The sequence below is a fragment of the Gopherus evgoodei genome, chromosome 3, assembly GCF_007399415.2.
Source record: "Gopherus evgoodei ecotype Sinaloan lineage chromosome 3, rGopEvg1_v1.p, whole genome shotgun sequence".
In the NCBI taxonomy this organism is placed as follows: Eukaryota; Metazoa; Chordata; order Testudines; family Testudinidae; genus Gopherus; species Gopherus evgoodei.
Genome location: NC_044324.1, coordinates 188,435,270 through 188,450,350, shown reverse-complemented (window position 1 = coordinate 188,450,350; position 15,081 = coordinate 188,435,270). Strand labels below are relative to the sequence as shown.

At 41.1% G+C, this 15,081-nt stretch overlaps 1 protein-coding gene across 4 annotated transcripts in view; it reads left to right on the top strand.

Moving 5' to 3' along the window:
• SRBD1 (S1 RNA binding domain 1) overlaps positions 1-15,081 on the top strand; it is a 251,220-nt gene that overhangs the window by 128,403 nt on the left and 107,736 nt on the right. For all 4 annotated transcript variants that reach the window (XM_030557685.1, XM_030557683.1, XM_030557686.1 and 1 more), the window contains one exon: positions 6,179-6,270. In XM_030557685.1, the coding sequence (XP_030413545.1) occupies positions 6,179-6,270 (92 nt within the window). The remainder of the gene's footprint in view (positions 1-6,178; positions 6,271-15,081) is intronic.

Here is a 15,081-nt window from a genome sequence, read left to right as displayed (position 1 = left end):
ATGTTTGCTTCCTTACTGTACGAAACAATGAATGGGAAAATGAATGGGAAAATTGAGTTTTAGAAGTGGTAGTGACTATATATTTACACTGTGAATTTGTTTTACAAAAATAGTATTGGGCTACAGTCTTGCAGTTTGAGACAACTTAGACCCCTACATCTGAGCAGAGCCCTGTTGACTTCACTGTGTGGGCACATAGGGACAATTCAGGATTTGTATATTTCAGGATCATGCCCTTCATTAGCTTGAAAGATTTATTTTTGCAGTTTTTAGAAAGTCTGTCTGAGATCACTATTTATTAACAACTGTAAGGTTATACACTGATTAGGCAAGCTGGATAACTTCCTGCCGTGTGGTATCAGGTGGCGAAAGTGTCTTGCAGCAAAGAATAAAAACATTAACATTACTTAAAATACTTAACTTCTAATGAGTTTTGCTCTAAGGGGAAGAATAGAGAAACTATTAGCCCCAAAATTATGGCAAAAGAAGCCTAATTATGTTAATGTAGCCCGACATGTTATACCCAGAACCCAAGCCAATATATATACAAATAATCTCAAAAACTTCAGAGCAATTTTTAAAAATTGTTACATATTGTGGATGGTTCTGTAAAATCAGGCTTGTGTTTAAACACACCACAGTATAATTGTTTGTATTTGGAATGTAAACTGACAAATGATGTGATGAAAGAACTGTCTGTAGATATATAGAGATAAAGATAATATCCAGTTAACAGAGCTCCACCAAAGTATTAAATCTGCAATGTGTTTCAATTTGATTCTTTACAGTGGTAAATGATCATTATTACTGGCTTTGATGCCAAGGATGCTGCAGCTGTTTTTCCCAAAGAAATAAAGTGAATCCGTACATGTTCATGATATTCAAAGAATTCCATTTGGTGTAGTGGGGCTTTATCCTCAGATTATCTTCTGGTGGATTTAAGAAAGCATATTGATAAATTATCTTTCATCAGTCTTTCAGCCCTTGACTCTTGTTTGATTATGATAACTTTCCAATCTGATAGACCGCGGTTTGTTGTTGAAGTGTTGGAACACTGATTGGTCAGTTTCCTGAGTAATGATGATAGGTGATGCTTAATTTCTACATCCTGCAGGTTTTGCACATCTGTTGTTGCTTGCATTCTGTATCTTGACAATGAATGATATAAATCACATCTGTTGAGTCGAATGCTACATTTTACTGTAAATTTTGCCTGTAATGGTACTAGTGAATACGCAGATGGATACAAATACAAGTTGTGCATCGCTTTGAATTACAATACACTCCTATTGTGAGGAGAATTTTAGGTTCTGTGTCTTCTCTGACAATGAGTTAAATGAAGAGGTTGGTCAGTCAAGGGGGTTTTTGTATGGCTGTTTGTAGCTTAATTGATCTGAGGTATCTGAAGATTCTTATTGCGTGTTATTTATGTGTGTTTTGAAGCTGCTGGATACAAATGTATAGCAAAAAGAATCTTAATTTAAAAGACTAATTGTTATTACTTTGTCTCATTTATTTTGCAGGTGCTTATGCAAATAATTTCTCCTGCCTTTTTGCACACATTTAGATGTCAAATTATCTGATCACATCTAAAAATGAGTTAGCTGGCTATCTATATCAGCAGTCACATTTGATGATGCAAAGTGATAGATTGTCTTGAGGTCTGTTTTTAAATTTAGCTTTAAGTGTGTGATGCAAGTTTATTACTGTTTCTTTTTCCACATTTTTATTTCTGTCTAATTATAGTATACTCTGTTCTCCATTCTCTCATTCTAGTGCTCTTTATGAATGCTGCTGCTTCTCTCCTCCCACCTGTACTGAAGGATTATCATTTGAGGAACTCATAATCTGGCTCTATTTTCTTGTTTGTTTGTTTATTTATTTCCCTGCATGTGTTATGTTTGATTAAGGGAAGTACCTGCTGAATCTGGGTCAGGAAGTGATAGCGTCATCACTTGCTTTTGTTGTGTTCTCTTAAAGGAGGACACATAGCACCCTTGCATACTATCCATGCACATTCAAGATGTTGCACCAGATGACAATGGGATTGCACGGGTGTGACTGAGGACAGGATTTGGACTGTGACTTTGACCTGACAAGTGGCCTTTTAATGCAGCAATGATGATCTAATATAAGCCATCTTTTGCTGTGCAGGATATAACAATTAATAAAAACAGAATGAAAAATAAACAGCATGTAGTTTCATATTTAAGTAAAAGCTGGATGAAAATCTTTTCTTCTATAAACAAGATAAATGCAGACTTTAAAATATTCATAATGCTGAAAAGTCCTCTAACGATACACACTATTAAAATTCTGAATAATAATTAGTTTGATTGACACACAGACCTAAAATTTTGTGTGTTTCCAGGCTAAATTACAGTTGTCTTTATATTATTCAACAAACACCTATTAATAGATTTTTCTTGCACAACCTGCCTTCGTTTTCCTTTTCTGCTTGGGCTGTATCACTGGCCGATGAGAGACAGTGAATTTATTATTTGAATTTAGTTTCACAGTCTCTCTGACCTAACAGTGTGCTTCTATCCTTTCTGGATTTTCCAGTCCTGGAGTTCCATTATTTTTATGTCCTCTATAATATTTAAACCACTTCTCCTAGCTAGTAAGATTACTCAGTCAAAGTGGGGCTCTCCAGTGTTTCAGCCCTTTTGCAGAGGTCTTGCCTGCTGCCGCCGTCAGAAGGTAAATGAAGGGCTTATGTGATAGTTTAATAGTTTCCCAGACAATCTCATAAGTGCAATAATTAATCATGATACTTTTATATTTTAGAAATTAAATTATGCAACCTTCAGCCTCAAAACACTGTTTTGGGATACATCATTTTTAGTCAATGGCAAAACTATTAACTATGTTGGGTCAAGGATTTCACCCCAAATGTATAAAGGTGGCTTATTGATTCTGACCCTCTTTGTCCCATTATTGTTTTATAGCTAGTAATGTTTTTATAAGGCAACTACAAGAAGTTGTATTTATGCACAGCAGTTCTGCCACATCAGTGTGAGAGGATCGTTGTAATTAGGATGGGAAAATCCTCCTTGGAGGCCGAATATGTAGATGTCCCCTCTCAATTTTATAGATTATGAATCCAGTATTGCATTTGATCTTAGGCAAAAGACTAGGGTGTAATACAGTGTTAATAAACATAATTGAGATTTGCAGAAGTATTATAAAGCAATATCGATTTTTGTCAATTCTAAAAGTATAAATACAGATATGTATTATTTTAACATGTATGGTATGGATGGTTAAGCATATTAGGTAAAATTTTCAAAAGTGCCTAAGTCCTATTGCCTTTCAATGAGATTTAGGCATCCACGTCACTAGGTGCTTTTGAAAACTTTACTGTCTATATGCACAAACATGGGTGAAGTAGTAATTATATAAAAGAGCTATATGATAAAATTTATTTTGAGTTTGGAGCAAATTTAACCCTCTTTGGATTCATATGCGCTAATTTCCCCCTATTCCTTTTATTTCCTTGAAAATTAACAAAAAGAGAAAATGTCAGTGTTGTAATAGAATGTTTTTATTTGATCTCTAAGTGAAATGTGTCTGTCGTTATGTCTGCCAGGGTTAGATAGGCTTTCCCATTTATTTAGAATGTAGTAAGCAATGTTAACAAAGGAAATAGAACACCACCAGGTGGTGCTAGTGCAATACATTTAAAGAGCAACCCTGGTTTTAACATTTAAAATGCATCTTTTTTAGTAACCGTAAATGAGACCTGCACACCACGTAAGGCTTTAGGTACTAAGCAATAAGCAATAATAGCGGTGTAATTAGTAAACATAAATTGAAGGATTATGTAGTGAGTAATTTGTGTTCAAGGGAGCTTCAGATGTATATATTTTGTAACTTTAAGAAGTTCGATGGGGATATGGAGAAACATCTTTAGGATGGATTATATCACGAGTGAGAAGGCATATTCTATAAACTTTACCCATCTTTTTGTTGATGAAACCATTAGGAAGCAGTATATTGTGATAGCACATATAAGGCCTGCCACTTCCCACACACTGTGGGTATTTTGTGTATCCGTGGCATTGTTTGTTGTTTATATATTATTTCTTACGATGTATTAGTTTTCAATATGTAATTATTTTCTATTAATTATATAATTGCTATTTTGTACTGTCCAAAGATGTGGTGGGTATTCAGAAATGCCCAGAAAAAAATGATACCCTTTTGTTTTGTCCAGTATTTTTAAGCAAAATAGGAAAAAAAAAAAAAAGATATTTAAAAAAATTTAACTGAAAACCCCAACAAATCCAAATATTAGACAGTGCTTCTTTTCATAATAGGTAAAAAATTGGCCCATTTTCAAAAGTGATTTGAAAGTCCATCTTAGGTGGCATTTATGCTCTTCTGAAAATTTAACCAATCACCCCTTTTTTCTTGAAAAATGTTGTAAAAAACAACTTTCATCTGGTGAGAAGAGTTAAAAACAATATGGATCTAATTCAGCAGAGAGGAAGCAACTTTCATCTGATGAGAAGAGTTAAAAAACTATATGGATCAAATTCAGCAGAGAGGAAGCAAACATGATTCCCACTGAAGTCTCCAGGAATTATACCAGCTTATGCCAGGTCTGAATTTGACTCTAGATGCTCTGAGGAATGGTAAAGATAGACACTTGCAATTGGGCAGCTGAGCAATTAACTTAAACTGGTATAAAAAGCCAAAACAAAACTCTTTTGCTTGCTATAATAGTATTTTTGTGATCAAGATAAAGCATATCACTTGGGTAACCGCTTTGGTGCAACTAAAATGAAATGAAATAAAACTAGAGAGGTATTAATAAGTCTGTGAAACCTTGGCTGAGGCTGGATGAACCAATCATGTTTTTGGAATTGCTTTTCTGAAATGCATGGCCCTATACTATTACTCTGGATAATTTGTTTTATTTTACGTCTAGATTTTCCAGTCTCAATTCTGAATGCCAGTTGTTTGGGGTGGTTTTGTGCTGGGTGGAAGCTCTGCTGCCTTCGGAATCTCAGATCCGGAGTGCCCAGTGGGGATCACTGCATACATACAAAAACATCTTTGAATGCAAATCTCATTAAAATGATACGTGCTTTACCTGAGTGCATTCCATATTTTTTTCTAATTAAAAACATGTTGTAGGGCAACGTTTCAGTTTTGCATGTATGGAGTATAAAATTCCTTATGCTTGAGAAAAGCAAACATGCTCTTTCAGTTGTTGTTTCCTAAGTTTTACTTTTGTTTACTGTTTAGTATGTAAATTTTTGAACCATCTAAAACTATGGGTGATTTTTTTCCCAAGTGCACAATGAAACCAAAGTGAGCTCACCTGGACTAGTAAAATAACATTTTGATGAGTGTCAATAAATCATTGTGTCCTTGAATTTCTAGTCAAGTCACTTTTAAATTAGTGGACTCTGCTGCTGTTCCTTGGTAGGGGGAGACACGCTCTGGCGGACGCTGCTGTTCCATGGGGTGGTGGTAGCCCAGGGCTCTACTGCTGCTCCTGGGGGATGAGGGCAGCCCGGGGCCCTGGTGCTGCTCCTGGACTGCAGCTCTGGGGCAGCACCCAGGATCAGCTGCCTTGGGCCACCCGACAGCAGCTGGTGTAACTTGGGCGGCCCTGGGGTCAGCCACCCTGGCCACTGCAGAAGTCATTGAGGTCCCAGAAAGTGACCTCTGTGAAAGACTCACAGCCTTATTGATATATATATACATATTCTAAATGTGTGTACAGGAGATAAGGTGGTCCAACTAAATTACCAGCTAATATTTTTGGTTTGAGGAAATCTGACTTCCTGATTGGTCACAAGTGAATAGTGTCTCACCCATTTTTCAACATCACAGAATACTGTAGAGGTTGGCATGATGGACAATGTGTACTCGGAGACCTACCACTGAAAGAGCAGAGGTTTTACAGGCCAGGCAAGGAGTAGGCGCACTGGCAGAACTGGAGGTGCTTTCACAGTATCTGTGCTGTTGTCTCACTGTGGCCAATGATATTTGTCCTTCACTTTTATTAGTATTCAGTTCATCCAGAATATTTAAAAAATGTGTTTTAAAAATTTGGAAAAAGGCAAAAAAACCACTTCTTAATGAAGTGAAGTCTTGTCTATCTCAAGCTGATTTTATTGTCAGCTGTGCATTTTTAACTGTTTACTATTCTATTTCGTAGCATTGTCAGTGAAGCGGGAGCATCTATCTACAGTGTTAGTCCAGAAGCTTCTAAGGAGATGCCAGACCTAGATCCTAACCTAAGAAGTGCAGGTATGAAATATACATAATAGTTTTATTATTCGTATAATTGAATTGGTATTGTATGTGATATTCCGTACAGTAATAAAAAGAGGCCCATAAATACAAAGGGAGGGGATGAACTGAAGAAAGCACTTTTACCTGTGACTTTGCAACTCTTTATATTTGGTTGCTTGGTTTCTCAATTGTAATATTGGATTAACATTATTTGGTATGGAGTTTGGAATGTGTTTGAAATACTGGATATCTAACTATCCATCTGACCACACTGCCTTCTATCTAGCCCTGTTAAGGCTCTGAGCTGACATGTCTCATGAATATGTTCGGTCTTGTGGACTTCTGGGGCTAAACAAGATCCAGAAAATTGCCAAACCTTTGCCTGAACAACAGGACATATGCACTCTTCTATGAACTAACCCTCATCTTTCTCACATCTCACACACACTTGCGAATATATACATACGTGTCTACAATTTATATTTTGCCCAGAATGTGGTCACTTTTAGTGTGTTTTTCCAGTAACTGCACATGATCTTTAAAGCAGAAGTAGTTTGTTTTAGAGATGTAAAAATGACTACTGCAGTGTAAATGCCACTGTAGTGTAAAATAGGCCAGGTGCATAATGAGATCATTGGAGCCACTGATGGTATTAAAATGTGTGTTTGATTATGGGTTACTCTATCAGGGTATAACTTCCACTGATTACAGATTCCAGCTCTTCAGGGGACAGAGTTACAGGGGCAGAATGAGGTTGTTTTTAGGGCTGTCAAACAAACTAAAAAAATTAATCATGATTAATAGCGCTGTTAAACAATAATAGAATACAATTTATTTAAACATCTTTGGATGTTTTCTACATTTTCAAATATATTGATTTCAATTACAACACAGTACAAAGTATACAGTGCTCACTTTATATTTAATTTTGATTACACGTATTTGCACTGTAAAAAAAAAAAAAAAAGAAATAGTATTTTTCAATTCACCTAATACAAAGACTGTAGTACAGTCACTTTATCATGAAAGTTGAAGTTACAAATGTAGAATTATATATAAAAAATAACTGCATTCAAAAACAAAACAATGTAAATCTTTAGAGTCTACAAGTCCACTCACACCTACTTCAGCCAATCGCTCAAACAAACAAGTTTGTTTACATTTGCAGCAGATAATGCTGCCTGCTTCTTGTTTACAATGTCACCTGAAAGTGAAAACAGGCATTCACATGGCACTGTTGTAGCTGGCATCGCAAGATATTTACGTGCCAGATACACTAAAGATCCATATGTTCCTTCATCAGGGCCAGCTCCAGGCACTAGCTGAGCAAGCTCATGCTTGGGGTGGCAGATTCTAAGGGGCATTCCCTCGAATCCCTTTTTTTTTTTTTTCTTCGATGCTTTGGCCGCTCCGCAGGTTTTTGGTTCGCGGCTCCAGCCGCCCTGTAGGGGGTGGCGGTGCGGAGGAGGGGAGCGCCTTGCTGGGAGCAGGCTGGACCCTCCGTCTGCCCCAACTGGTGCCAGGTTTGTAGCAAGCCCGGCAGGTCAGCCCGTGTCCTTCCCTCCCCGCCAACTGGAGCCGCGCAGAGCCTTCCCGGCAGGTGGCGCGGCGGAAGCCTTGGCTGCTCCCCTTCTCTCTCCCCCCCATGCTCCAACTCCCTCCCCCCCACTGCCTGGAGCATGTCTGCAGCGCCGGGAGTCCCCCTGCACTCATGCTCCGGCCGCTCTGCACTGTTTTTTTTTTGTTCCGCCGCTCCAGCTGCCTTGCAGGTTGTTTTTTCTTTGTTTTTTTTTTTTTACTTGGGGCGGCAAAAAAGCCAGAGCCGGCCTGCCCTTCATGCTTCAACCACCATTCCAGAGGACATGTGTCCATGCTGTTGACAGGTTCTGCTTGCTAACAGTCCAAAGCAGAGCGGACCGACTCAAGTTCATTTTCATCATCTGAGTCAGATGCCACCAGCAGAAGGTGAATTCTCTTTTTGATGGTTCAGGTTCTGTAGTTTCTGCATCAGAGTGTTGCTCTTAAGACTTCTGAAGAATGCTCCACACCTCGTCCCTCTCAGGTTTTGGACGGGACTTCAGATTCTTAAACCTTGGGTCTAGAGCTGTAAATCTCACATTGGTACCTTCCTTACATTTTGTCAGATCTGCTGTGAAAATAACTGTGTGTTGGCTCGTCATCTGAGAATGCTATAACATGAAATATATAGCAGAATGCGGGTAAAACAGAGCAGGAGTTGTACAATTCTCCCCCAAAGTGTTCAGTCACAAATTTAATTAATGCATTTTTTTTAACGAGCATCATCAGCATGGAAGCATGTCTTCTGGAATGGTAGCTCAAGCATGAAGGGGCATACAAATGTTTAGCATATCTAGCATGTAAATACTTTGCGACTCCAGCTACAAAACTTCCATGGAATGCCTCTTTTCACTTTTAGGTGACATTATAAATAAGAAGCAGGCAGCATTATCTCCCATACATGTAAACAAATTTGTTTGTCCGAGCGATTGGCTGAACAAGAAGTAGGCCTGAGTGCACTTGTAAGCCCTAAAGTTTTACATTGTTTTGTTTTTGAGTGCAGTTATGTAACAAAAAAGAAGCTACATTTGTAAGTTACATTTTCATGATAAAGAGATTGCACTACAGTACTTATATGAGGTGAATTGAAAAATACAGTTTCTTTTGTTTATAATTTTTACAATGCAAATATTTGTAATAAAATAATATAAAGTCAGCACTGTACACTTTGTATTCTGTGCTGTAATAGAAATCAATATATTTGAAAATGTGGGAAAACATCCAAAAATATTTAATAAATTTCAGTTGGTATTCCATTATTTATCAGTACAATTAATCACGTTTAATTTTTTTGAGTTAATCGCGAGTTAACTGCGATTAATCAACATCCCTAGTTGTTTTATATGACTTTATCTGTGTTTCCATTTTCATAATTTGTAAATTTTTCTAGTGCTTGCTCACCTTGATTCCATTCTAGGTGTGTGCGCTCCCATGTACACGGTTGTTAAAGATTTTTGTCTTTGTAGTGGTATCTGTAGGGTTGGCTGTGGTGCCCCCTTGAGTGCTGCACTCATGCATCGGTATATTAGGCGCCACCAGCTCTACACCCTCTGAGTTCTTTCTTACCACCCGTGGTGATTAGTTGGAGCCCCTCCTCCTTGTCTACCAAAGGCTAGCGGTTTCATCTCTACTGTATTTGATCCTTAGGACCTTGTAAAATAGTTTGTTTATAGTAGTTAGTGTTTAAGTAGTTGTTAAGTAATGTAGGAAGAAGTTACAGTCCCAAAGGCCTCTGCCCCAGGTGGGGCATACCCCAGTCTCCAGGTTTTAAGCCCTGCTCTGACTGTAGCAGGCCTGTGCCTGTTAGTGACCCCCATAGCAGCTGCCTGAAATGCTTGGGGGAATCGCATGTGAAGGACAAGTGTTGCATGTCTAAGAACTTTAGATCCAGGACCCAGAAAGAGCACGACATCCATCTGAAGGCCCTCCTCGTGGAGAGTGCTCTCTGCCAGTCTTCTGAGCCTTTCCAGCTGGACTCTACCCCTAGTACTTCGGCCTCGATGCATAGTGAACTCCTGGCATCGGGCAAGAAAGAAGTCCAAGAAAGACAGCTTCCTGGCACCAAGCAAGAAAGGTCTCAGGGTACTGGGCAAAGGACCCAGTTTGAGCCACCTGCCCACACCAGAGCCACATGGGCGTGCCTCCCCAATGGGGGCCCCTACCTCCCCAAGGGACCTGCCACCGACTCCCGGGAGCTGTAGGGGACCCAGGCCTGTGGCGAGGCCAATGACTTTCCAGGCTTTCCCAGCACCCAGAGAGAAGAGGCCTCTACCAGTGCCGCTGGCGCCTTGTGTATCACAGGAAGTGGCAAAGGCTCCCTACGAGGGCAAGCCAGCTGTCAAACTCCTCCCCCCACCGGCAAGTGAGCGCTGCCGATCCCCAGAGCTGAGACAATGCTCTCTGTCTGCATACTGCAGATCTCCAGTTTTGCAACCCAGGTCCTCTGCAAGTCACCCTAGATCACCGGCACCGTGATCGCCGTCCTCTCAACGCAGATTGCCTAGGGGGAGGCGCTGGTCATTGTATTACTGGCATCGTTTACCCTCCCATGGTTGTCGTCTTGGCGCAGACCCCTGTCTTCTGCACCATGGGAATGGTCTCTGTTGCAGTACCGGTCCACCTGCCCCCAGCATCGATCCTCTTATTCAAAACGCCAGTCTCCAGTGGTGACGGTTAGCCACCAGACGCAGGCATTGACAGCCACACTGTGGTCATCGGAAGTGGATTCCTCCAGCACTGAGAGGGAATTGAGTGCCTCGCCGAGGCATCACCGGTGTGATCGGGCACCTGAGGCTGTGTCAACCTCTGTGATGCCATCTTGGCAACATGGCCAGTGGCCAGCACAGTGGCCTTACTGGAGTCTGTGGGGCATGCTTCTGATGCCAATACCCCCTTCACACCTTGGGGCAACATCTGACGGCACTTGTGGCACACAGGATCAGTGTGCAAAGTGCACTCAGAGGTCAGGGTAGAGGAGCGAGTGCCCACCCCAAAACTCCCTTCCCCTCGGCGATGTTGCTCTGGGGCCTCCCCCGGTGGTCCAGTTGTCATCCTCATCCCTATACGAGGCAGAGGTAGGGCCCTCGCGTGCCAACCCGCCGGATGACTTCAAAGAGCACCAGGCCCTGCTTCGACGGGTGGCCAAGAACTTGGGTCTGGAGGTAGTGGAGATCGCCGAACAGGTGGGCACCCTGTTCTGTGTGCTCTCGGCACCTACCCCTGTCTACGTTGCACTATGAGTGCATGATGGGGTCTTAAAAATAGCCAAGCCCTCTGGCAAACCCTATCATCCATCCTTCCCACCTCCAAGAGGGCTGAGAAAAAATACTTTGTCTCAGTCAAGGAGTTTGAGTACTTATATACCCACCTGCCTCCAAGCTTGCTGGTAGTCTCTGAAACCAATGAAAAGAACAGATAGGAGCACAGAAGTTCAGCCACCAAAAATAAAGAGGCCAAGAAGCTGGACCTTTTTGGGAGGAAGGTTTATTCAGTGGCCGGCCTTCAGTTCTGGATGGTGAACTACCGGGCTCTGTTATGCAGCTACAACTTCAGCTTATAGGATTTCCTCTGTAAGTTCAAAGAGTCCCTGTCTCAGTACTTGGCCCAAGAGTTTGGTACCCGATGGAGGGAGGTACTGCAGCAGTGAGGTGCTCCCTCCAAATGACGTGGGATGTGGCCAACTTGGTGGTTAGGGTGGTTGCATTGGCGGTGGTGGTGAAGTGCTGCTCCTGGCTTGTCCCAGGAAATGCAGGCCTCAATTCAAGATCTCCTATTTGATGGGAATGGTCTTTGCGGAGCAGACTGATGCAAGGCTGCATGACCTAAAGTACACTTCGGCCATCCTTTGCTCGCTGCGTCTGTGTACGCTGCAGTCGGTGAGGAAACAGTTCCAGCTGCTGCCAAGGTCTTGGCTGCCTCGACAGGGATCTGCAAGAAGAAGGGATAGAGACACAAGCTTTCTTCAGCTTTTAAAAAATGTTTAGGAACTGCTTAGTTAAAGGTAGGCTATGTGGAGCTTATGAGATGTGCAAGGATAGAACACTCTATGCCTCCCCAGTGGATCTTCCTTCTTCCTCCCCCACGCATGGAGAAGAGTTGCATTGTGTGGTATATAAAGTTGAATTATTACAATAAATCATAGGCCTTTGCCTCCCCAGGCCACCCTCTTGCCTCTTAGTGTGTATGTCTACATTGCAAGAAAACACCCATGGCTGCCCTGTGTCAGCTGACATGTGTTCATGGGCCTTCGGCTGCAGGGCTATAAAATTGCAATGTAGATGTTCAGGTTCAGGCTGTGGGACAGCCCCCCCCCCCCACCCGGCATGTCTACACCGCAATTTTATAGCTCAGCAGCCTGAGCCCCATGAGCCGAAGTCAGGTGATACAGGGCAGCTGCAGGTGTTTTATTGCAGTATAGCCATACCCAGTGTGGCTCTCCCCTTCCTGTATGCTAATTTACTCCTTTGTGACTAATTCCTTCAGGGGCCATGCAGAGTGTGCAAACACCACGTCAGGGTAGTGATGGACTGCATAGTGGAAACGTCTTGTTATTTGTAAATGATGCTACTAGTAATTTGTCCCTACTCCAAAACCTCCCCAAATTACTATTGTTACTGAAAGGTACCTGTCGCCACCCAGACCAACAATTAAAAAATATTTGGAGTTAATATAAACAAACAAATAAACATTAGAAAAGTGTTCCAGGTGGAAAGTTCCTCGTTTCTTAAACTCTCTTAATCTCCAAAACACACCTGATTTTTCTGATGCTTTCAAGAAAAAATGACGTCCTGTGAAATATCAGGCAATTTGCCTTAGTTTTCATAAAACTAGTGGGTCAAAAGCAGGTCTGTTAATAGATGACTAGCTTCAATGTTAATTATGTAGAGAATTGCATCTCTCTAAAATATATAGCTATCACTTCACCCATCATTGAAATGCAGCCATCTCTGGTTTGAAAAGCAGTACTTCTTCTGCAGTCCCCAGGAATGCTATATGTCAGTTTCGGATAAAAAGTCAAGAATATTGATTTTATCCACTTGCAACTGCAGTGGGATATCAAGGTTTATAGAAGTCAACTCCCTAAATACTTGTTTACAAATATGAGAATACAGCCTTTTAAAATCTAGCTGACTCTTTTCTTGAGGTTTGTTTTAAAAAAATCTATACTGTAATATATTTCCCTGCACTATGCAAGCAAAGACATGAACAAAGTTAGCATTGAATGGCTAACTTTCAAGGGAAGCACAGCATAATACAGTAACTTCTCACTTAAAGTCGTCCCACTTAACGTTGTTTCATTATTAGGTTGCCGATCAATTAGGGAACATGCTCGTTTAAAGTTGTGCAATGCTCTCTTCTAATGTCGTTTGGCAGCCGCCTGCTTTGTCCACTGCTTGCAGGAAGAGCAGCCCATTGCAGCTAGCTGGTGGGGGCTTGGAACCAGGATGGACCGTCAGCTCCCCCCCGTCAGTTCCCTGCTCCCCTGTGCAGCAGCTGCCCAGCAGGCTAGCAATTGCAGCTGTCCCTTCTCCCACTGCCGTGTGCTGCTCCTTCCCTCTTTCTTCGTGTGCGGTGAGGAGGGGAGGAAGAGGAGGAGCTGTCAGGGTGTCCTCCTCCCCCCTGCTCCTGCATCCCTCATACCCCATCTTCCATAGAGCAGTGGGGGACACACGACAGGGCTCAGGACAGAAGGAGCTTGCTAGCAGCAGCAGCTGTGGTCTCAGCAAGCTGATCTAATGAACAAGGCAGTGTACTTAAAGGGGAAATGCACATCTCTCTCTCACACACACACAGTGTGTGTCTCTGTCTCTGTCTCTGTCTGCTGTGCTGTCTCCCCTCCCTCCATTCCTGCTGCCTTGTAGAGTGTGAGAGTTAACCCTCGAGGGCTCAGCCAATTGCTAGTTCATCATTTAGCAGTAAGGCATTCCCTGGGAAATATCCCACCCTCTGACTCCTCCACCTCAACCAAGCTTCACAATCATCATCACTGTGTACCAATATTAAATTGTTTGTTTAAAACTTATAGTGTGTGTGTGTGTGTGTGTGTGTGTGTATTATACTATATATATATAGTCTTTCGTCTGGTGAAAAAAAATTCCCTGGAATGTAACCCCCTCATTTACATTAATTCTTATGGGAAATTGGATTCACTTAACATCGTTTTGCTTAAAGTCACATTTTTCAGGAACATAACTACAACGTTAAGTGAGGAGTTACTGTATAAGCATAGTATTGAAAAAGAATCAAAAGAAACTGATAAAACTACATTTGCTACTTTTTCCCTCTTGAATGCATCTTCCTCTTGTAATCTTGGATTTCTTTTGTTTGGTATTGGTGGGCATCTGATAATATGGTGTGAAAGATAACTTTTTTTTAATTATGTTATATCATGTTAGGTTCTCTGTACACAAAATAGAGTTTAGTACATTAAAAGAAGCTGACAGCAGCATGATGAAGTGTGACATTTATAGTTAAGATAAAAGATACTGCAGACATATTATGTGAGATAGCTGTGATCTTAACACAATTTGCCACTTTAACATTTCTCTCAATACAAAGTAGATAGCAGTGGTCATTTTTTTGAAATACAGGGAGTAGACCCGTGTCTGCCCATGAGCTATATGAATTTAAAAAAATATAAGACAGTGCATTTTGTAGGAGAATTCACTTTCACATGTTCTGCTTTATTAAGCACTCTTCTGGTAGTGCTAAAGAACCACTGCTTGTGTAAATGTATCTTTATTCTCACTCAATTCTGACTTCCCACTTAAAAATGTAATACAGCTATCCTTACTGAAAATGTCTTATTATTCATTTCTTATAAATGAATAAACAGATGAGTGTTCACTTAGCCAAAAGGCTACTGCATTTGGCATTAATTGGCAATCTCAATAGATGGGTCAAGAACTGAATTATTGTTCTATCAGCTTTTTAACTTGTTATTAAGGTTATTAAGAATGTTGTGATGATGCTATTTTGGTGTGGGATTTGGCTTGAGCATGATAGAAATTGAGCTATTATCTCTTCCAGCAGCCTAATATCCATGCAAAACAAGGCGTTGATGTGTGCCATAATAAATCCCTGCAACCTGCACAGAAGTGGATTGGGGGTAAATGAGGATATATGCTATATCAATCTCAGGGAGTTTATTCATCTCTGTGAGGGTCCATGGGCAGATAAATGGTATCAAAAACTGCGAACAAGCCTAAAATGATCAGCATGGACTCCTAACCTTTGTCCGTAGCTAGA